The sequence below is a fragment of the Lutra lutra genome, chromosome 2, assembly GCF_902655055.1.
Source record: "Lutra lutra chromosome 2, mLutLut1.2, whole genome shotgun sequence".
NCBI classification, from domain to species: domain Eukaryota; kingdom Metazoa; phylum Chordata; class Mammalia; order Carnivora; family Mustelidae; genus Lutra; species Lutra lutra.
In genome coordinates, this window is record NC_062279.1 from 186,138,244 (window position 1) to 186,161,530 (window position 23,287).

Sequence of the window (23,287 nt, forward strand, 5' to 3'; positions counted from 1 at the left end):
GGAGAGGGGGAGGACCGAGGCGGTCGCTGCGGACGCCGGCCTGCTCTAAGCTTCTCGCGCGTCCTGGCCACTTCCCGCATGGTGTCGGTTTCTCACTGAGCGGCGGCGGCGGCGAGGCGTGAGGGACGCACGGCGGGGGCGGCTTGGGGTCGACGTTTCCCGTCGCCGGCACTTCCTCCTGCGGCGCCCGAGCGTGGCCGTCTGGGCCGGCGGGATGGCGGCGGCGGCCCGGGGGAGTGGCCGCGCATCGGCGCCCCAGCTGCTTCTGCTCCTGCTCTTCGCGCTGCCGTGGGCCCCGACCGGCGTCCGCTCCGTCCCCGACGAAGACCTTAGCCACCGGAACAAGGAACTGCCGGCGCCTGCCCAGCAGCTGAAGCCGCAGTCCGCGGCCGTGCAGGGCCCCGAGCCAGCCCGGGCCGAGGTGAGCAGGACGGGCCGGGCCGGCTGCGGAGCCGGTGCGCTGGGTACCAGGCTCGCGGCCGCGGGCAGCGCCGTGCTCGGCCCCGGCGGCCGGCGAGGGGGAGGGGAGCCCGCCGCCGCTCCTTGCGGGTGGAGACGGTGGAGGGCGCTTGTTCCCGGGTCGGGCCGGGCCTTGCCCGGCTCTTTATGGGGGAGGGGAAGGGAGCGCCCAGCCCGGCGTCCGCGGGAAGCTTCCCGCCCGGGGGCGCCGGGATGCTGCTGCCGAGGGATGGGCTTCTGGATGACCCGCCGTGTCCTCAAGAGCGTTAGATACCCGTCCCGGGTAGGAAGTTTTTAACCGAGGACGGTGGGAAGCTTTTCGTGTTCCCTGAGGATGACAGCCTCGGACGTTTCGGTGTTGAAACCGCTCGTCCCAGACCGCTTCCCCGGATTCAGCTTTGCACGACCTGTGTGTTTTGCCCAGTGTATGTGGATTATGAAGCGTGACTCTCACTTTTTAAAAAACGTGCTCTGGCTTGCAGCAAGTAGCCCTCGGGAATGCAGAGGAATAACCAGTCAGAGTCCTGCGGCGGTGTGGGATGGCAAAACTAAATTTCTGAGCATACCAGAACCCGGTCCTTTGGTCTTATTAACGTCTTAATTTACGTTACTAGAATCACTGAGTCGCTTGTAAGCAGACCCTCGGCGGCATTTTTAAATGCCTTCCCTGTAGCCAGAAAGCTTTCTCCCCATTTCCAGTTAGGACTCCTGAATTGAGGCCTCTGGGATCTCTTCTCGTGGGGGAGGTTTGCAGTTCCGCCTCTCCCCTTCCGCCCAGGCAGGCTGCATTTAGCCAGACACCGCCTAACGCATCTTTCTGAAATGGAGTTCTCTCCTACTGCTCAGAAACCCTCAGTGAGTTGCCCCCGCATACTAACTTCAGTCCATCCTCTTCTGCCAGATGTTGAGATTTCTTCCTGATTTGGCCCCAGTCAGCCTCCAGGCTTTTTGGACACCACTCCCTTGCTCATAGGCAGTACTCAAACCACTCAGCCTGGACATGTGCCATGTACTCTCTGTGGCCCGTCTTCCCAGCAGGGAGCCTCCCTAAAAAGGCCTCCTGAGCTTGGGGTGGGCTGTCAGAACCGTCCCCACCTCTCCAGAACCAGCAGATACCTACTCGTTGAAGACGTCCCTAAAACTTCTGGTTAAAAGTGATTTCTCGGGGTGCCTGGGTGGCTCAGAGGGTTAAAGCCTCTGCCTTCGGCTCAGGTCCTGATCCCAGGGTCCTGGGATCGAGCCCCACATCCGGCTCTTTCCTTGGTGGGGAGCCTGCTTCCTCCTCTCTCTCTGCCTGTCTCTCTGCCTACTTGTCTGTCCAATAAATAAATAAATTCTTTAAAAAAAAAAAAAGTGATTTCTCTCTTGCCTGTCACTCCTCGGCTCAGCTGACCCGGCTAGCCATTTCCACTTATGAAATGGAACTTAAAATGCTGATTCATCAAATGTATTCTTAGTGTTTATCCTTTAGGTTTGTGCCATTTAAGCTCATTATCTGTCATTAACTCATTATTTTCAAACTAGACTACTTTTGGTTAAGTAACTTTGTGAGTGAGAGAGATTTTGAATGTAACATTCCAGGCCTTTCATCATAGTTTTAGTCACATAGTGATTTTTGAGATATAAATAGTGGTAGGTGTGGCTATTAATAATACCTTTTTAGGCAGCAAGGAGAAGTCTAGCCTTGTAAAATAAAGACAGCAGTGTGCCATGACTGTATTTACGTGGACTTAAGGATCCTTGTCTTTAAAACTGGAGATGGGAAGGAAAGGGACAGGCACAATATAATATGATTTTGTCTTAAATATTTTGACACACAGTGGACCCTTGAACAATAGGTTTGAAGTGTATGGGTCCACTAATACGTGGGTTTTTTTTCAATACAGTATTGTAAATGTATTTTCTCTTCCTTACGATTGTAACATTTTTTTTTCTCTAGCTTACTTTATTACAAGAACACAGTGTAAAATGCATGTAACATACAAAATATATGCTAATTGAGATCAATGTACGTTATCGATAAGCCTTTCTGTCAGCAGTAGGCTGTTAGGAGTTAAGTTTTGGGGGGGCCCAAAGTTATATGCAGATTTTCCACTGTGTGTTGGGGGGTGGCTCAGCACCTCTAATCCCGCATTGTTCAAGGACCAGCTGTGTTCTTGGTGGTTCTTTTAAGATAGGAATTTATTATTTTTTTTTTAAGATTTTATTTATTTATGTGTCAGAGAGCACAAGCAGAGGGAGTGGCAGGCTCCCCGCTGGGCAAGGAGCCCTACTCTGGGCTCATGCCAGGGATCATGACCTGAGCAGAAGGGAGATGCTTAACCGGCTGAGCCACCCAGGTGCCCAAAGATAGGAACTTATTCTAAATTGTTCTATATTGTGGTAGAATCTGATTATCTTGTTTTAGTCATGTTTTCATCTAAGGTTTTGATAAGGCTCAGGTTTTTTTTCTCTAGGGTGCTACAGCATTTTGGAAGAGATTTTTCTTTCTAAACTAAAACATGTTTTAGTTAAACATGTTTTTAAAACATGTTTTCTAAACTATGTAATTTAAGGATCCTTTGGTTTTTTTGTCCTGTTATAAGTAAGATATGGTCAGAGTTCAATTTAATAAGTATATAAGCAAGGGCTGATTGTTGCTGGGTATCTGGAAGTTTCAACCAGTTTGCTTTGCAGCTACATCCAGTAGCTTTTAAAAGGGTAGGTTATTTAAATTTACTTTTTTTCATGCCGCTGTGTGAGAGTGGACTTCTGAAAATGGAGGGGGGAGAATCTCTCCTTCACTGGTAGACATTCACATGTAGGATGTATTATGAAAATGTTATACCTCAGGATACTTTGAAGCAAGATAACTGAACTGACAGGGCTTTCGACATTGTTTTTTTTTTCCCCCCCTATAAGCAGCTAAAAAAGTTGGGGCTTCACTCTCTACTGACAGTTACAAATAAACCCCAGTTTACAAACCCATGGGAAGAGTAGTTGTTGGTCACTTGGATCCTTTCATTTATGCAGTTTATGCTTCTAGTGATTTACTTAGTTTTTTTTGGTTTTGTTTTGTTTTTTTTCTTTTTCTTTCCCTGGGCAGAGCATGTAATCCAAGAAGCCTTAGGTCCATTTAGTTGAGGGAGATCAGACAGATTTTGTAAAGCAGTTTACAATTAGCTGCGTATTCTGGATGTCCACAGAACCGCTCTGGTTGCATAGCACAGTTGATAAAGCCACAAAAGCCTATGACCTCACCCAGTGCAAATTCTTGTTACTGTATTTCTGCTTTACTGTTTCTTGGCATTTTTAAAATTTATTATCTTTGAACGGTGAGAAGGCCTTCTGTGCAATATTTTATTGTTTTATTTATTTAATTTTTGTATTGACATATAATGTATTATTTGCCCCAGGGGTACAGGTATGTGAATCATCAGGCTTACACACTTCAAAGCACATACCCTCCCAATGTTCATAACCCAGACACCCTCTCCCCACCCCCCCACCCCCCAGCAACCCTGTTTGTTTTGTGAGATTAAAAGTATCTTATGGTTTGTCTCCCTCCCGATCCCATCTTGTTTCATTATTTCCTTCCCTACCCCCCACAACTCCCCACGTTGCCTCTCAAATTCCTCATATCAGAGAGATCATATGATGTTTGTCTTTCTCTGATTGACTTAATTCGCTCAGTATAATACCCGCTAGTTCCATCCATGTCATTGCAAATGGCAAGATTTCATTTCTTTTGATGGCTGCATAGTATTCCACTGTGTATATATACCACATCTTCTTATCCATTCATCTGTTGATGGACATCTAGGTTCTTTCCGTAGTTTGGCTATTGTGGACATTGCTGCTATAAACATTCGGGCGCACGTGCCCTTTCGGATCACTACCTGTGCGATAATTTTATAAACATTTTTCCATTTTCATGCGATTGCACTCATGCTCCATCCTGCCCAACCCCAACCGCTCAGTTCTAGCCTCTTTATAGCAAAGATAGAGGCTGTCAGGTGACTCTTGTCTTACTCATGATTGCTCTGTCAGAATGAAGTGATCATTATGTTACAGAATTTGTTTGGTGGTATTCTACTGTCAAAGCAATTTAAAAAAATCAGTGAAGCTAAATACATTTAATACATTTCAAATCTCAATTTATAAATACATTACAAAACTAACAAAAATAAAGTTTAACTCATTAAAATGCATTTACAAAAATCTATTAAATACATAGTATTCTAATATGAATTAACAAGTAACAAAAAAAATAAAAAACAACAGACCTAACCATTCACAGATAAAAAGACATTCTAGTGAAATTTATAATAAAATACAATTTTATCTTTAAATACAATCTCTTATTTTTTATTTGCTTATTTATTGAAAACTTTTTATTTAGGGAGAGAGCATATACGAGCAGGGGAAGAGGCAGAGGGAGAGGGAGCATCTCAAGCCGACTCCCTGCTGAAGCTGGAGCCCAGGTCACAGGATACAGGGCTACATCTCAGGACCCTGCGGTTACCACCTGAGCTGAAATCAAGAGTCTTGATGCTTCACTGACTGCGCCACCCAGTCACCCGTACGGTCTTTTAAAACCAGGTTTTTCCATGGTGTCTTATTTAAGTTGCACATGTATTTTTGTGCACATTTTCCATCTTGTGGGAAAGGCATTTCTGACTTGATATGGTAAAGTAACAGTGAGGAGACCGTTCTCAGCCAGTTCTAAACATTTTCCTCTAGACCCCTTTATCTCCAGATTTCACCTCTTATATGATGACCTTTGTCGATCGGCTTTCTTGCTGTCTTCTTGCAGGGAGACCGGTCCTTGTTTCACAGGCATGGGCAGCCGTGTGGGGGTGCCCCTGGGGTTCCCAGGCCGCTTTCGTTCAGTCACTGCCGCGGTGTGCACATCTGAACTCTAGGACTCAAGTAGGAGCTATTGTTTGCCTTGTCAGCATTTTCATTCTTCTCTTGAAGATCAAGAGAAGGAATACTTTCTAAAGGGAGAACTTAGCCCCCCCCCGACCCCTGCTCCATTTTTCAGTTTGGAATTAATTTTAATTGAGTATGAGTTTTATTCAGCAATTTTTTTTTTTCTACATCTCAAGATGTAAATCATTTGCATCTGACCCCCAAACTGAAATACTGAAATGGTGGTATCTGAACAAAGGCAGACACTGGTGTTTCACCACTGACCCGTCTAACACTGTAACTGGATAGTGGGATCCCAGAGTTACAGTCGCTGCCTGTGAGCCGCCTGGAGCATCTCCACTTCCTGCCTTTCTCCGTGTGTGGGGCCAGACTGCCATCCTTTCCGCGCCTCTTCTCCGTGTCCCTGTGCCTGTTCCCTTCTGACCTCTGCTACTTGCCCTCCTCAGAGTCTTTATTCTTTCCCTTTCATTGGCTCCTTTCTGTCCGCTGACACCAGCCCACAGGCTTCTCCTTTTTGGAGAAGGGGAGAAAAAGACCAATAACTTAACTACTTGACTGTGTTTGTTTATATTCTTCAGTTTTATAAATCAGATTTTTTGGAAAGGTTTTATTTAATTATTTGTCAGAGAGAGAGGGAGAGCGGCAGGCAGAGGGAGAAGCAGGCTCCCCACTGAGCAGGGAGCCTGAGGCGGCTCAGGTGGGATCATGACCTGAACCAAAGGCACATGCTTAACCCACTGAGCCACCCAGGCGCCCCTCGACCATATTTCTCACTGGGGATTAGGGAATTAACTGCTCTTTTGCCTCACTCTAGTCTTCCTTATTTGGCTTCAGTCCTTGTCTTTTCATTGAAATTCGGTTTTGAAGTGTACCTAAACCTACCTCCTTTCTACATCCTGGGGTCCTTTTCAGCTCTCATTTCACACTGTTCACCCTCCTCTTTAAGAGCCTTTACCCCATCTTGGCCGGATGTCCTTGAGTTTTAGTAAGTTTCAGTCTCTCCTCTTACGTTATGTTGAGATAACAGTGCTCAGGTTTTTTTTTTGAGAAGCTGGTTAAACGGCATATATTAAAATACTGCATCTAGTTAGTAGCTGAGCGAATGGTGCCTGCCCCTAACTTGACCATCTGTGGTGCTCTCCTGCCTGGCCCTCTGATTGTTTATGACAGTTGTACTGTTGTTGCTGTTTCCCCCCCCCCTCTGCCCCCTCCCCCAGGTAAAGACTTTCTCTAAGGCTCATTTTTTCAACTTAATCTATCTCCCTTTCCCTTGGAAATCCCATCTACTCGCAGAGCTCTAGGTAATCAGCGTAGGCTGCCAGCAAGCAGACGCACACCTCGAGACTGGGCTGGACTCAGCTCAGGTGTCCCAGTTCTGGTGGCCTCTTGGAAGCCTTCATTTGAAATGTGTTTTACTGCCTCCCAGTGAACGTATCTGAAACTAAACCTTATTTTTTTTCCCACTTGCCCACACACTTTGTAGGAATATAAATATTCCTCCCAGTACACCCAGCAGAAAACCTTACCATCATCTTTGATCCATTCCCCACTTCCGACCACACCGCCACCACTTTTTAAAGTTCTTTTGATGTTTTCCCTTTCCATCATGTACAGAATTGTCCTTTCTCTGAAGTGTCTTCAACATTGGTCTTACGCGGCTGATCTCCTCATTCACTGGTCCAGTGGCTGCCAGCCTTCTCTGCTTTCTGCCCTGATCTATTAGCCACAGTGCCTTGATCGCATTTGTGGCTTCTACTCAGACTTTTTTTTTTTTTTTTTTTTTTTTTGACAGAGAGAGATCACAAGTAGGCAGAGAGGCAGGCAGAGAGAGAGGAGGAAGCAGGCTCCCTGCTGAGCAGAGAGCCCGATGCGGGGCTCGATCCCAGGACCCTGAGATCATGACCTGAGCCGAAGGCAGCGGCTTAACCCACTGAGCCACCCAGGCGCCCCTCTACTCAGACTTTTAAGGGCTTCTTGCTGGTCAGAACAAACAGGAGTTTCAGTCTGGGCTCAGTTTATTATCTTTCTCGTCTTACCCCAGCCATGCATCTGATGGGTTTACTCCCTGTTCTCAGAACATGCCTGTAATCTTTCCAGTTGTCATTCCTGGCAGTGAGGTAAGGGCATGTGCCCCGGTGCATTTTGAAGTTGGAGTGGCTGGTCCCGAATCCTGCTGAGGCTTCAGGGAGGCTGACAAAATGAGAGCCCACTTCCCACGTGGGTCAGTGGTTGCCCCACAGGTGTAGCTCCTCCAGACTGCCGGGCAGTGAAGGAGTGCAGAGCCCCTAATTTCTGGTTGAACCTGCCTGAAACCCATGAATAGCCTTTGAAGAATTGGTTCTCCATAAGCAGAGCGAGAGATTGGGTCGAGAGATTTTTGAAGTGGTACACAACAGGTGTCTGCAGTCATGTGTATGGAAAACACCAAAAAACCCAAAAAACCCCGCAAGTACAAAGAACATAGAGTGAAACAGTATGTGTCTCCCTCCTCCTCTTGTATTCTAGTTTGAGGAGTCAGCAGACTGCATTTTACCACTGGCTCCTAGGTTTGTTTTTTTTTTTAAGATTTTATTTTTTTTATTTATTTGACAGAGAGATCACAAGTAGGCAGAGAGGCAGGCAGAGAGAGAGAGGGAAGCAGGCTCCCCACTGAGGAGAGAGCCCGATTTGGGGCTCGATCCCAGGACCCTGAGATCATGACCTGAGCCAAGGGCAGAGGCTTAACCCACTGAGCCACCCAGGTGCCCTGTAAAGAAAGTTTTTTACTGGAGCAGAGCCATGCCCGTTCATTAAAGTCTTCTCTTTGGCTGTTCTCCAGCTCCAACATCTGGGGTTGCATAGTTACCACAAACTTTGTGGCCTGTGAGATTAAACATTTGGCCCTTTAAGAAAAAGTTTGCGGACTCCTGTTGTGGTCATCCTGGTTTCTTTCCTGTAAACACCCACTGTTAACTGATCACTGAGACCTGGCATGCATTAACAGCGAAACCAAACTGTATACCGCCCTCCCTCCGCACCCCTCCACACACACACATACAATGACTATACGCATAATAGCTGCTTTTTTCCAATTTAAAAATATCTTCCTGATTTTTCTTTATTGGTATAAATAAAACATTCTAATTTTTACTTTTCTTCTATTTTAGAAAACATTCTGATACACAGAGCGACCATTTGTTTAACCAGTTCCCTGTTGATGGCCATTTAGTTACTTTGTCTTCTGTTACTACAGATGACATTACATTTGCACATGCTTCTAGTACAGAGAGATGAACTCCCCTAGGGCTCCTGTCATAAACTTCACTTCAGAAGTGTACCTGCTGTGCCTACGGAATGCATTCACTTTCTCTTGAGGATCGCAGGTGGTTAGGGGTGGGAGGCGTCGGGCTAGGCCTTGCTTACAGCTTCTCTGTAAGTTGGATCTTGAGGAACCAAGGCGAATCAGAAAAAGGAGGTAGGAAGGGCGGTAGGACTGTGTGACTGAAGGCTGGTGGTTATGAGAAGCTTAACAGATTCTTGTGTTGTGCTGCCCAGAACGGTAGCCCGAGCCATGTGGCCATCCTTCCGCACTGGAAAACTGTGGCTTGGCTAAATGGGGGCGTGCGTGAGCTGGGCGTGCTGAGTAGGTAGACGCCCGTGTGGAAATAAAGGAATGCCGTGTTCCCAGAGTAGTGTTTTGGCTATGTCGGGTTAAGTAAAATATTATTAAAAATAACTTTATCTGTTTTTACATTTTTAAAACGTGGCTACCAGAAAATGTAAATTCTGTGGCTTACATTATTTTCTGCTGGACGCTGCTGCTCTGGCCCATCCTTCCATAGGGAGCATGAGGCTCGTCGTTAGTGACCAACTTAACGAACCAACTTCGTTTTACAGGGATGAAACTGGTCATTGTGGTACGTTGTGGTTGTTGTGTGTCCCTGAGTGCTTGCTGTGTGGCTAGGCGTCATCCTAAAGCTTTCTGTGTGGGAGCTCATTTAATTTTCACAGCAGCCCTAGAGCTTGAGTCATGGGGAGGTAAGCTTCCGGGCCCAAGGTCCTACAGTAAGTGGTAAGGCCTTGGCTGTGGACCCGGGCAGTCTGATACCAGAGCCACGCATTAAACCGCTGCAAGTTATCCTGAAGGTGGATTAGAAAAAGGAGACGCTCCCTGCACACTGTAAGCAGTTAGACCTTTGACAACCAGTGATCATTTTCTGACCCTGTTATTAGCACTTTAAGTTTTAAAAAATCGACCTCCGTAATACCCTGATGCTTCGGTTTTCAATTCTTATCACAGTGGTTGGTGGTTTAACACTATCTTTTTGGATATCCAAGACTAGCCTAATATATGATAAAAGCTGCAGGTTGATTTTCTTGTGTTGTGTATATAGCAAGTTTTTAAGAATATGTGGTTTTTTTGTTTTGTTGTCCTTGCAAGGCAAGTTTTATTTTGTCGTCATTTCACAGAGAAACAGGCTGAGTAATAAAGCCAGGGCTTTATGGTTGGGAATTATAAGGTCAGGAGAATATAATATGCAGTTTTGATCCCTGTGTTTTTAAAAGTAAACATTTTCTGGTTTTGAGCTTAGAGCTAATTGATCATAAATGGTGTATATTTATTCCTAAACGTTTTCTTGGATTTCAGATCCTAAATACTTTACAGTGAAATTCCTTCATACAGGAGGAAAATGGTTGCATTAATGAGAGCCGAGTTGAAATGCTTCTTTTTTTTTAATGATGCTTAATGATCGAGGGTATTTGAAGAGAAAGGAAGCTCATCTTTAAAGGACCATCAGCATAGATGGAACTAAAATGGTCATGGAGAGAAAGCAAGAATTTCTTTTCTTTCCTATTCTTTTTTTAAAGATTTTGTTTATTTGAGAGAGAGCAGGAGGGGAGGGAAGGTCAGAGGGAGAAGGAGACTCCCTGCTGAGAAGAGCCTGATGTGGGGCTCCATCCCTGGATTCAGGGATCATGACCCAAGCTGAAGGCAGTCACTCAACCAACTGAGCCACCCAGGTGCCCAAGAAAGAAGAATTTCTTAAAATGGTACTTGCTTAATAAAGAGCTGGCTTCCAAGGCTGTCCTTTTGATTTAGTCCTAACATCAGATATTTTCGAAAACATTAAATTGCCCCAGTTTTTAGCTCAGAGGTCTCGTCTGATAAATGCTGAAATTTTGCTGATTTTTACTGTGGAATTGGGACTCACGTTCCTGTCGTGAGTTGAGGAAAGCTGTGCGCACTAAGAATTTAGAATTTTATTCTTAACCTCTGACATCTCTGACTAGAACCTGTGTAAATCAAAATACTTGTTTTTTACCCTGTCAAATATCATATGTGTTTCTGGAGTTTCTTTCTCTTTTTCATCTCTTAGGTTTCTAGAGATTCATGAGCTTTAAAAGTTAATTAAAGGTTGGCTGTTAGGCTTGGAGGAGACATGCAGAAGCGATTTGTCCAGTCCACAGTTTCCTAGCCTTGGAACTAGAGATGTGCTGGGTTTGGTAATTCTTCACAGTGGAGGTTGGGGCCGTCCTGTGCATGGCAGCACCTGTGGCTTTTGCCTGCCAGATGCCAGGAGTTCACCCTCAGTTGTGACAGCATCTCTGGACATTGCATTAAGACCCCTGAGAGACAAAATGGTCCCGGTGGCAGACCTCCGACACAGTGCATGTCCCGTGAGGGGACGTCTTCTTCTCTGAAACTCTGACACAGAGGAGGAGACTGGAACTCTGACACAGAGGAGGAGACTGGCTGCCTTCTCTCGCCATCCAGTATGGCTTCACCTGGCTGTCTTGGGGGAGAACTCTTTTCTCTGGGGTAAGCTAAAATCTGCCCCCTAAAGCTAGCACCTGTGACTTTCTAGTTCTACCTCGTGGGACCCCGCAGTGTAGGTACAGACCTGCAGACTTTTTGCGGCCGTGGGAACATAGGCACCTGGTTTCTCCTTGTCCCTTCTTTGATTGTTTTAGAGCCTAAGTTGGAAACTTTTTTTTGATGGGCCAGGTAATATTTTAGGTTTTTAAGGTCTCTGTTGCATAATTTTCCCTTCCTTCTTCCATCCCTCTCCCTTCTGTCCCTCTTTTTATTTTTTGCAACCCCTTAAAAATGTAAAAAAAAATTGTTTCTTTTAAGGATTTTATTTTTTGGACACAGAGAGAGAGAGACATAGCGAGAGAGGGAACACGAGCAGGGGGAGAGGGAGGGGAAGAACAGGCTTCCTGAGGACCAGGGAGCCCAATGCGGGACTTGATCCCGGGATCATGACCTGAGCTGAAGGCAGATGCTTAATGACTGAGCCACCCAGGCGCCCCTATGAAAAACATTCTTAGCTGACACAGGCTGGTCGTGGCCTCGCAACAGCCTGCCACCCTGTAGCTTGAGAGCCTCTGCTTTCTGGGATGATCTTCAGGGGGCGGGGCCTTCTCCACGGTGGCGCCCCAGAACTGTGCAGGACTTTGGGTGAGAGCTGGGCAGCACAGAATAATGGACTTGTCACTAGCTGTTAAAAAGTATGTCAGGTACTTCTTGCTTCTTGGAGCATGGTCACATTTCAGCTTAAAATGACCTTAATGCCAACCAAGATTTAGGTTTGTCGTTTTGTTGTTGTTGTTTTTAGTATTTTATTTATTCATTTAACAGAGAGAGAGAGAGAGAGATCACAAGCAGGCAGAGAGAAAGGCAGAAAGAGAGGGGGAAGCAGGCTCCTTGCTGAGCAGAGAGCCCGATGCGGGGCTCGATCCCAGGACCCTGAGGTCATGACCTGAGCCTAAGGCAGAGGCTTAACCCACTGAGCCACCCAGGCGCCCCAGGTTTGTCATTTTTATTAGACCACAGGACACCTCCTAGGATTGTTTAGACACTGGCATAGCACTATCATATATCCAGCTCTATATGTGTACATCTTTTTAACAGTTTTAATTTTTTTTATTGAAGTGTAGTTGACACGCAGCATTACGTGAGTTTCAGGTGCACAGCATGGTGATGTGACAGCTCTGTATGTTTGCTACCTCACAGGTGTGCCTACTGTCTGTCACCAGACAAGGAAACCATGGCACCATTGACCGTATTCCCTGGGCTGTCCCCTTCTTTCCCATGATGCACTCACTCATAGCTGCAGGCCTGTATCCCCACTCCCCTTCCCCCGTTTTGCCCGTCCTCCCACCCCCACCCCTCTGGCAGCCATCAGTTCTCTGTAATTATGAGTCTGTTCCTGTGTTTTGCTTGCTTTTTTGTTTTGTTTTTTAGATTCTATGTGTAAGTGAAACCAGATGTTATTGTCTTTCTCTGATTTCACTTAGCATAATACCCTCTAGGTCCATCCATGTTGTTGCAATGGCAAGATCTCATTTTTTTTTTTTGAAAGACTTTATGTATTTATTAGAGAGAGAGCACACAAGCAGGGAGAATGGGAGAGGGAGAAGCAGACTTCCACTGAGCAGGGAGCCCGACTCAGGGCCCCGATCCCAGGACCCCAGGATCATGGCGTGAGGAGGCCAAGGCAAATGCTTAACGGATTGAGCCATGCAGGCGCCCCAAGACTCATTTTTTTAATGGCTGAGTAATATTCATTGTGTGCGTGCGTGTGTGTGTGTGTGAGAGTGTGAGAGAGAGAGAGAGAGAGAGAGAGAGAATATACCGTATCTTCTTCTGTTGGTGAACACTTAGGTTCTTTCCCTGTCCGGCTATTTTAAATAATGCTGCAGTAAACATAGAAGTGCATAGATCTTTTCAATTTAGCGTTTTTGTTTGCTTTGGGTAAATACCCTGTACCGGATCGTAGAGTCGTTCTATTTTTAAGTTTTTGAAGAGCCCCCGCACTGTTTTCCACAGTGGCTGCATCAGTTTACATTCCCACCAGGTGCACGAGGGTTCCTTTTCTCCACATCCTCACCAACATGTGTATCTTATCTTTTTGATTCTAGCCATTCTGACAGTTGTGAGGTGGAACCTCATTGTGGTTGTGATTTGCATTTCCCTGATGATGAGGAATGTGGGGCGTCATTCCATGTGGATGTTGGCCATCTGGATGTCTTTGGAAAAATATCTGTTCGGGATCTCTGCCCGTTTTAATCAGATTATTGGGGTTTTTTTGGTATTTTATAAGTTCTTTATGTATTTTTATGTTCAGCTATATTAAATCACAGCTAGAGCCATTTCTTGCTCCAGCCTGTTGAGAACTTTCTAGATCCTTTTTTATCCTGTAAAATGTTAAAGCAACTTCTCTCTGCTTTCTTTTACTTGAATGTTTGGTAAACATATCTGACTCTTCCATTCAAGTTACAAATAAAAATCTGAATGAGATATAGCTAAGAACTAATCTCAAATGTTTGGGAAATAGAGTAATTTTAACAGTTGGCTATAGCTGGTCTCCTTAACAAAATTATTTTGCAGAATTATACTTGGATCTGCATTGTAGCATCTATCAGAAGTTTTGGTCATTACAAATGGCTTTCAGAGTCCTTAGTTAATGACAGTGACAGAAAAACTTCAATTCACATCCAAAAATAAAAGAATTTTAAGTAACTATTTTTTCAAAAAAAATAGCTGATACAGCTGTATGTATCTTTTTTATTTCAGAAAGGATTTACACCAGCTGCCCCGGTTCATGGCAATAAAGAAGATCCAGCTACCCAGACGAATTTGGGATTTATCCATGCATTTGTTGCTGCCATATCAGTTATCATTGTATCTGAACTGGGTGATAAGACATTTTTTATAGCAGCCATCATGGCAATGCGCTATAATCGGCTGACGGTGTTGGCTGGGGCTATGCTGGCCTTGGGCCTAATGACGTGCTTATCAGGTAAGTGTGCTTTTTTCCTCCTCATGACTTTATTGAATTAAGGAGAAAGCGTGGTGTGGGGCATTGAGTCATTGACTAGCTAGTCAGGTGCACTTGGGTTGACACAGTTCCAGAATTAAGTAAACAGAAAATAGTGTCAGTTATGTACATTACTAAAAACCATGTTGTACTTTTAAAATTAAAATTTCAAAGTTTGGAAGAAATTCAGACATACTAAAAACCATGTTGTACTTTTAAAATTAAAATTTCAAAGTTTGGAAGAAATTCAGACACTTGGAAGCTAAAGACCATCCTGCTCAAGAATATTTGGGCCCATCAGGAAATCAAAGAAGAACTTAATCAATTTATGGAAACCAATGAGAACAAAGATACATAGATCCAAAACCTACTGTGTACGGCAAAGGTGGTCCTAAGGAAGAAATACATAGCCATCCAAGCCTCACTCAAAACAATAGGAAGGTCCTGAATACACACACTGTCTTTACACCTTAAAGATCTGGAGAATCAACAACAAATTAAACCTAACCCACACATGAGAAGGGAAATTATTAAGATTAGAGGAGAGATCAATGAATTAGAAATCAGAAATACAGTAGAACACGTTAATGAAACTAGAAGCTGGTTCTTTGAAAGAATTAATAAGATTGGCAAACCACTGGCCAGACTTATCCAAAAGAAAAGAGAAAGGACCCAAATTAATAAAATTATGAACGAAAGGGGAAGATCACAACTAACACAAAGGAAATAAATACAGTTATCAGAAATTATTATCACAGCTATATCACAATAAATTAAGCAACCTGGAAGAAGGTGATGCATTCCTGGAAACCTGGAAACTGTCAAGACTGAAACAGGAAGAAATTGACAACCTGAATAGACCAATAACCAGTTACGAGATCAAAGCAGTGATCAAAAACCTCCCAAGAAACAAGCGTCCAGGGCCTGTTGGATTCCCTGGGGGAATTCTACCAAACATTCAAAGAAGGAATAATACCTGTTCTCCTGAAGCTGTTTCAAAAAATAGAAACAGAAGGAAAACTTCCAGTCTCTTTCTATAAGGCCAGCATTACCTTGATCCCAAAACCAGTGAATTTGAGACCCGTATCCCTGATGAATGTGGATGCCAAAATTCTCAACAAGATCCTAGCTAATAGGATCCAACAGTACATTAAAAGGATTATCCATCATGACCAGGTGGGATTCATCTCTGGGATGCAAGGGTCGTTCAATGTTCACAAATCAATCAGTGTGACAGAAGACATAGAGAAGAGACAAGAACCATATGGTCCTCTCAATTGATGCAGAAAAAGCATTTGACAAAATACAGCATCCTTTCCTGATTAAAACTCTCCAGAGTATAGGGATAGAGAGAACATTCCTCAACTTCATAAAATCCATCTATGAAAAACCCTACAGCGAGTTCATTCTCAATGGGGGAAAGCTAAGAGCCTTCCCATTGAGATCAGGAACATGACAAGGATGCCCACTATCACCACTATTGTTCAACACAGTACTAGAAGTCCTAGCAACAGCAATCAGACAACAAAAAGAAATGAAAGGTATTCAAATTGGCAAAGAAGTCAAACTTTCTCTTCACAGATGACATGATCCTCTATGTGGAAAACCTGAAAGTCTCCATCCACAAATTACTAGAACTCATACAGTAATTTAGTAATGTGGCAGGATACAAAATCAGCGTCCAGAAATCAGTTGCTTTCTGATACACTAACAGTGCAACTGTAGAAAGAGAAATTAGAGAATGGATTCCATTTACAATTGCACCAAAACCACAAGATACTTGGAATAAACCTAACCCAAGTAAAGAATATATGCTCTAGGAAGTACAAAACACTCATGAAAGAAATTGAAGAAGACACAGAAAGATAGAAGAACAGTCCATGCTCATGGATTGGAAGAATAAACTTTGGACAATGTCTATGCTACCCAGAGCAATCTATACTTTCAGTGCCATCCCAATCAAAATGCCAATGGCATTTTTCAAAGTGCTGGAACAAACAATCCTAAAATTAGTATGGAACAAGAAAAGACCTCGAATCGCTAAGGAAATGTTGAAAAAGAAAAAGCTGAGGGCATCACGTTGCCTGGTTTCAAGCTAAATTACAAAGCTGTGATCACCAGGACAGCATGGTACTGGCACAAAAACAGACACACAGACCAGTGGAACAGAGTAGAGAGCTCAGATATGGACCCTCAACCCTATGGTCAACTAATCTTCGACAGAGCAGGAAAAAATATCCAGTGGAATAAGGTGTCTTCAGTAAATGGTACTGAGAAAATTGGACAGCCATATACAGAAGAATGGAACTGGACCATACTCTTATACCAGACACAAAGATAATCTCTAAGTGGATGAAAGACCTCAGTGTGAGACAGGAATCCATCAAAATCCTAGAGGAGAACATAGGCAGTGACCTCTTTGGCCACAGCAACTTCTTTCAAGACTTGTCTCCAAAGGCAAGGGAAACAAAAGGGAAAATGAACTTTTGGGACTTCATCAAGATCAAAAGCTTCTGCACAGCAAAGGAAACAGTCAACAAAACAAAGAGGCAACCCACAGAATGGGAGAAGATATGCAAATGACACTATAGACAGAGGGCTGATATCCAAGATCTATAAAGAACTTCTCAAACTCAGCACACACAAAACAGATAATCACGTCAAAAAATCGGTAGAAGGGGGCGCCTGGGTGGCTCTGTGGGTTAAATCCTCTGCCTTTGGCTCAGGTCATGATCCCCGCATCGGGCTCTCTGCTTAGATGGGAGCCTGCTTCCTCCTCTCTCTCTCTCTGCCTGCCTCTCTGCCTACTTGTGATCTCTCTCTGTCAAATAAATAAAATCTTAAAAAAAAAAAAAATCGGTAGAAGACATGAATAGGCACTTCTCCAAAGAAGACATACAAATGGCCAACAGACACATGAAAAAATGTTCATCATCATTAGCCATCAGGGAAATTGAAATCAAAATCACAATGACATACCACCTTACACCAGTTAGAATGACAAAAATCGACACGGCAAGAAATGGCAGGTGTTCTTGAAGGTGTGGAGAAAGGACAACCCTCTTCAACTTGTGGGTGAGAAGGAAAATTGGTGCAGCCACTTTGGAAAACCATATGGAAGTTCCTCAAAAAATTAAAAATAGAGCTACCCTGTGACCCAGCAATTGCACCACTGGGTATTTACCACAAAGATACAGATGTAGTGAAAAGAAGGGCCATATGCACCCCAGTGTTCATAGCGGCAGTGTCCACAATAGCCGAACTGTGGAAAGAGCCAAGATGCCCTTTAATAGACAAATGGATAGGGCACCTGGGTGGCTCAGTGGGTTAAGCCGCTGCCTTCGGCTCAGGTCATGATCTCAGGGTCCTGGGATCGAGGCCCGCATCGGGCTCTCTGCTCAGCAGGGAGCCTGCTTTCTCCTCTCTCTCTCTCTCTCTGCCTGCCTCTCTGCCTACTTGTGATCTCTCTCTGTCAAATAAATAAATTCCTAAAAAAAAAAAAATAGACAAATGGATAAAGAAGATGTGGTCCATATACACAATGGAATATTAGCCATCAGAAAGGATGAATACCCAACTTTTGCATCAACATGGATGGGACTGGAGGAGATTATGCTAAAAGTCAAAGTCTATTATATGGTTTCACTTACTTGTGGAACGTAAGGAGTAGCATGGAGGACATTAAGAGAAGGAAGGGAAAAATGAAGGGGGAAACGAACCATGAGAGTCTATGGACTTGGGGAAACAAACTGAGGGCTTTAGAGGGGAGGAGGTATGGGTGAGCCTGGTGGTGGGTATTAAGGAGGGCACGGATTGCATGGAGCCCTGATGTTATACGCAAACAGTGAATCATGGAACACTACATCAAAAACTAATGATGTGCTGTATGGTGACTAACATAACAGTAATTTAAAAAAATTTCAGCTCGTCACAGCCAAGATCCATACTCCTCATTTATTCGCTAGTTTTTTATCCTTGGTTTGCCTGTGTATACCCTTGTGGGGTTTTTTGTTTTGTTTCTTTGTTTGTTTTTCAGTCCAGATAAGCTTCTGTCTGATTTCTTAGAAATAGGACTCAAGTCATAACAGAGGATTATAGATTGCAGGACATTTCAAGGGCCTGTTGGAAAGCAGTAACCGTTGAAGGACATGCGGTAATCAGTAACAAGAGTCACTTTCAGTTTGTTGTGTTTGATTAAGCTCTTCTTACCCATTATAATACAGGGATGAAATGTTCTCAGATTCCCAGTTTGTGTTACTATTGTATCGGCTTCGGTTTTTCAAATTAGACCGTGAGAAAGTAAACTTAACACAAAATCATGAAGCATAGTTGAGTCTCTGTTTCAGAAGCCGCCCCAAGTGACCCAGCTGGGCGGAAAACAGCTTTCCCCTGAGAGGCCTGGGTGGGAACCTCACTGCTGGTAGTGGCCTGCTGATGAGGTCCTTAACCAGCGAGCCTCAGCACCCCCTCTGTGGAGTGCAGATGATCACGCCGAGTTCCCAGTTCCCTCGGAGGGCTGCGGTCTTGTGTAGTGTTGCAGACTCTGGGTCCTTCACCCCTCCGCACCTCTCCGACCTCGCAGGGAAGCTAGTTCTTCAAGTACAGAGCAAGTTCTGTTTTTGGCTGCTTGGACGCCTATTAAGGTTTATGTCCTGTTAAACCTATTACACGTGAATATTTTACAGATTAAAATAATGTGACTACTTCTCACATTTTAGAAGTTTGCTTTATTGTTATTCATAATTCATAATAAAAACAATTTTTTTTTCAAAAGCAAGTTTTGATATAGAAAATAGGAAAAGTGGAGCGAGTTGTTGGTGAAGTCATGTGTTGGGCATGAGTTTGAATAATACCAGAGAATTTTATTGTTGAAATGATTATAACTTTGTGCCTCAAAATCTTTTACGGATTTTGCTTGTTCAGATCTAGCTCAGTCAACACTGTCATCTGCTGCACAAATATGCATACAAATGGAAATTTTTTTTTAAAGATTGATTTAATTATTTTAGTGTGCACATGCAGGGGGAGGGGTGGGACAGAGGGAGAGAGATTCTCAAGCAGATTCCTCGCTGAGTGCGGAGACTGATGTCGGATTTGATCTCACGACCTTGAGATCACAACCTGATCAGAAGTCAAGAGTTGGAGGCTTAACCAACTGAGCCACCCAGATGCCCCCATAAATTGAATTTTAAAAGAGACTAACAGTTTTCTTCTTCTTCTTTTTTTTAAGATTGATTTATTTGACAGAGGGAGAGATCACAGGTAGGCAGAGAGGGAGGCAGGGTTAGGGAGAAGCAGGCTCCCCGCTGAGCAGAGAGCCCGATGATGGTCCTGGCTTGATCCCAGGACCCTGAGACCATGACCTGAGCCGAAGGCAGAGCCTTACCCCACTGAGCCACCCAGGTACCCGAGACTGACAGTTTTCTTTAAGTCTCCAAATGTTAATATTTTTTATAGATGAAGTTACAGTTATTAATAGTACACAGTTGATTAAATGCAAAATATATCACAAACTAAATACATTTATATTACATATATTTAGCTAGTATATCACACTACCTAAAACATTTTTTCAAATTTGGACATGCATCTCTTAATGAAATGATTGAACTGTTTGTTTTTAAGTAGGCTCTGTGCCCAGTGTGGAGGCCAGTGTGGGGCTTGACTTCAGCCTGAGATTGAGAACTGAGCTGGGATCAAAAGTCAGATGCTTAACCAACTGAGCCACCCAGGCGCCCCAGAACTGTTCTTTTTAAATTAGTTTATATGTCTGTGGATGAATATTTTATTGACTAAATGAAGTAAGGTTTAGCCTCAACTCTAATCTTTTATGTTTTTTTAATAGAGAGGTAAGGCGGGGAAATTTTATTGACATAAATAAGTAGATAGTAAGAAATTTTGTTATAACTGTACTCAGTTCATTGGACTGCTCCTGAATTTTAGGCTAAAAATTATGTACTAATCTGTCATCACAATAATTTTTAATGGTTTACCAGCTGGCAATAACACTAAATAAGATTTTAAATACTGCTCTTGATTTTGTTGAAAGCAAAGAATTGGAAACCATCAAGTATACCAAAAAGAGTTTCTCTGAAATTTATCAAATGACTCTTCTTATACACGTTAGTCTTTTCCTTAGAAGTACCTTGTTTAACTGGCTGTATTTAGAAATGATCGAGAAAATGGAAATATTGTTCATTTCAATGTACTTCTGCCAATAAGGGGTTTTGTTTAAAAACTGTATCACATCATATATTTTGAATACATTTTGCCAGGCCTTGGAGCTGCAGAGTTAGGTCGTTCAGTTTGCGGAAACCGTCCACCACCTGACCTGCCGTGGTGGCTCTAATAGGTGAACAGTAAATCATCCAGGCTGAGCTTGCTTTTGGTCTGAAGTCATTTGAGTTGGTTTTTTTTTTTTTTTTTTTTTTAAGATTTTATTTATTTATTTGACAGAGAGAGATCACAAGTAGACAGAGAGGCAGGCAGAGAGAGAGAGGGAAGCAGGCTCCTCGCTGAGCAGAGAGCCCGATGCGGGACTCGATCCCAGGACCCTGAGATCATGACCTGAGCCGAAGGCAGCGGCTTAATCCACTGAGCCACCCAGGCGCCCCATTTGAGTTGGTTTCTGAAGTGAAATGAATGTGATACACATCTCATGACAACCATCTGCTTTAGAATTCTTCTAAAACGGATAGTGGGGGTGGGATTAGGCACGGCAGCCTGCTTGGAGAGTGCCACTGGGGCGAGAGAACACCGCACAGTCTTTGGTGTTGCCTTCTGCTGCTCTCTTTGCTTTGGGGTAACAAGACTCTGCCCTAGGGAAAAGGCATCCATTTGCAGTGGCTGGGGAATGAAAGAGGCAGGATTTCGCAGTGAAAACTGTCATTCCTGCCAAGGCCGAAACGCCCTATTTCCAATGCCATGAGCGTTAGTTCCAGTCAACGTAATGCCATTATTTCTGATGTCATGACCTTACCAGAAACTTGCATAAGAGAGGGAAGCCCCAAAGCCTTGTGTCTGGTTTATGATGCCTTGATTGAGGACCCCAGTGGTTTTAGGCCCCCCTCTTTGCTGTCCGAGGGGCTATATTTTTCCATACTGTGGGGAAATGCACCATAGAAAGCTGGGCACAAAGGGGACAGAAGGGAAGCGAAGAAGGGATGAGAGAAAGGGGAGCCTGACTGACTCCTTAACCAGAAGCACATTTCAGGCAGATGAGTTTTAGGAAAGAGAAGTCAGACTTCGGGGAAGTCCTTGAGAAAGTAGTCATCGCGGCCCCTTGGGAATTCTTTGTCTGTCCCTGGGTCGGTCCCGGTTTGGAGCTTGCACTTGTAGGTCTTGTCTCTCTCAGACGCTGCTGGAGGGCTCAGTGCTAGGCAGGCCCCTCACTTCGCGGCGGGGTTCACCCGGCCGATCTTGGCCCTTCCATGATGCAGTATAGTCCTGTGTGCTTCGGGGTTTCATTGCTGCTCCCTCCTCGCCTTTCGCCCATCTCATTCCTTCACGCGTCATCCGATTTCTGCTTCTGACACCCTCGGAAAGGCTTCAGTGATCCGCTTTCCTCGTTTGAGTCCAGTTTGCATTTCCGTGAGCCCCTCACGCCACATTCCTGGCCGCTCCCACCTTTTTATTCTCTTGGCTCGTGTGTCGCCCTGTGTTTACAGGATAATTATTGTTTCTGTCTCTCTGGGGGAAAATTTTGTGACATTGAATATTCCTATTCCCCCCAGTTTTATTCCTGGCCTATCTTCCCCCCCTTCACACAGTGTCCTTATGCGGCGTGTTCCCAGCTTAATTACCAGAAAGTTGGCGAGTCCCAGATTTCTTGTCTCTGCTCCAGGGGATTTTTCTGGGAACTTCCACATCGCCAAGGTGTAGAAGGACCAGGACGTGCAGCTCTGTTCTGACTTGTTGCAAAGTCCTTGCTTAAAGACAAGTAACGTCTCCCTGTTCCCAGAGCAAAAGTGCTTGAGTGTCTGAAGGCAAGTTTCCAAAGCAGGAGGAAATACAGGGACAGTAACCAGAAGAAGAAAAAGTTAGAACGCCAGGTAGTTTTCTGCTTTCTCTGGAGATGTGAGGCAGAAAAGATGGCGTTGGAAGTGTCTGTAAGTATCAAGGTTTTGTTTTGTTTTGTTTTTTAGATTATCTGAAGATAGAAGGAAAACTGAGTTTAAGAGACTTAAAGAGGCTTGCTCATTCTATTTTTAAATTTAAAACTTTTATGGAAACTATTTTAAACTTAGAGAGTTGCATAAATAAAACAGTACAAACACCTATGTACCTTTTATCCAGATTCACTGTTAACATTTTACCTCATTTGCTTTAGTGTTTGTGACCTGTCCATATCTAAATAAAATTATGCATGTGTATGTACGTACATGCTTTATATATTTGTAAATATACGTGACCTATACATGCTTTGTAGGTAAGAATGTACATATACACTTAATTTATATATAGATTTATATACATGGCTAGAGTGGCGCGTGTTTTACCAGCCGTGTGTTAGTCAGCGGCCTAAAACTATAGCAGTTTTTCCCCTCCTGTAGAGGAGCGAGTCTAGGGAAGGTACTACATTTGCTTCTTTTAGTCTTTTAATCTGAAATACTTCCATAGCCTTTTCTCATGTTTTACAATATTAATATATTTTTTAAAGAATACACCCCTCCCCTTCTCATGGATTTCTCCTCTTGTGTCTGTTTTCTCGGATTGCTTTAAGATTGTGTATTCTTGCCCAGAAGACGGCGTAGGAGATGTTTGTCCCTTCAGAGTGTCACGTCTGGGAGAACATGATGTCCCTCTGTCCCTCACTGATGTCAGGATTTCTCTTGCTTGTATCTTCTTCCCTGCAAATAATATGCAGTCTTTAAGGGGACACTGTAAGACAATACGGATACTCTTTCCCCGCTGTTTGGCTCATTCTCACATGATGTCAGTGTTCCCTTGATGACTGCAGAATGGTGGCTTTCTCGTGCTGGGGCCCCGTCACCGTTTCCCACGGGCCCCAGCACACCGCGCTAAGAGCTCCTTCCTATCCCATGGGCTTGTCTGTGTGTTGTTAGTAATAAACTGGGGAATTCACATTTTCAGTGGGTTTTAATGACTTA

At 44.0% G+C, this 23,287-nt stretch overlaps 1 protein-coding gene across 1 annotated transcript in view; it reads left to right on the top strand.

Annotated features, from left to right (window-relative positions):
- The window catches only part of TMEM165 (transmembrane protein 165), a 31,500-nt gene continuing 8,213 nt past the window's right edge, over nt 1–23,287 (top strand). Inside the window, exons 1-2 of the mRNA XM_047719332.1 lie at nt 1–421; nt 13,934–14,159. Coding sequence (XP_047575288.1) covers nt 215–421; nt 13,934–14,159 — 433 coding nt within the window. The 5' untranslated portion in view covers nt 1–214. The remainder of the gene's footprint in view (nt 422–13,933; nt 14,160–23,287) is intronic.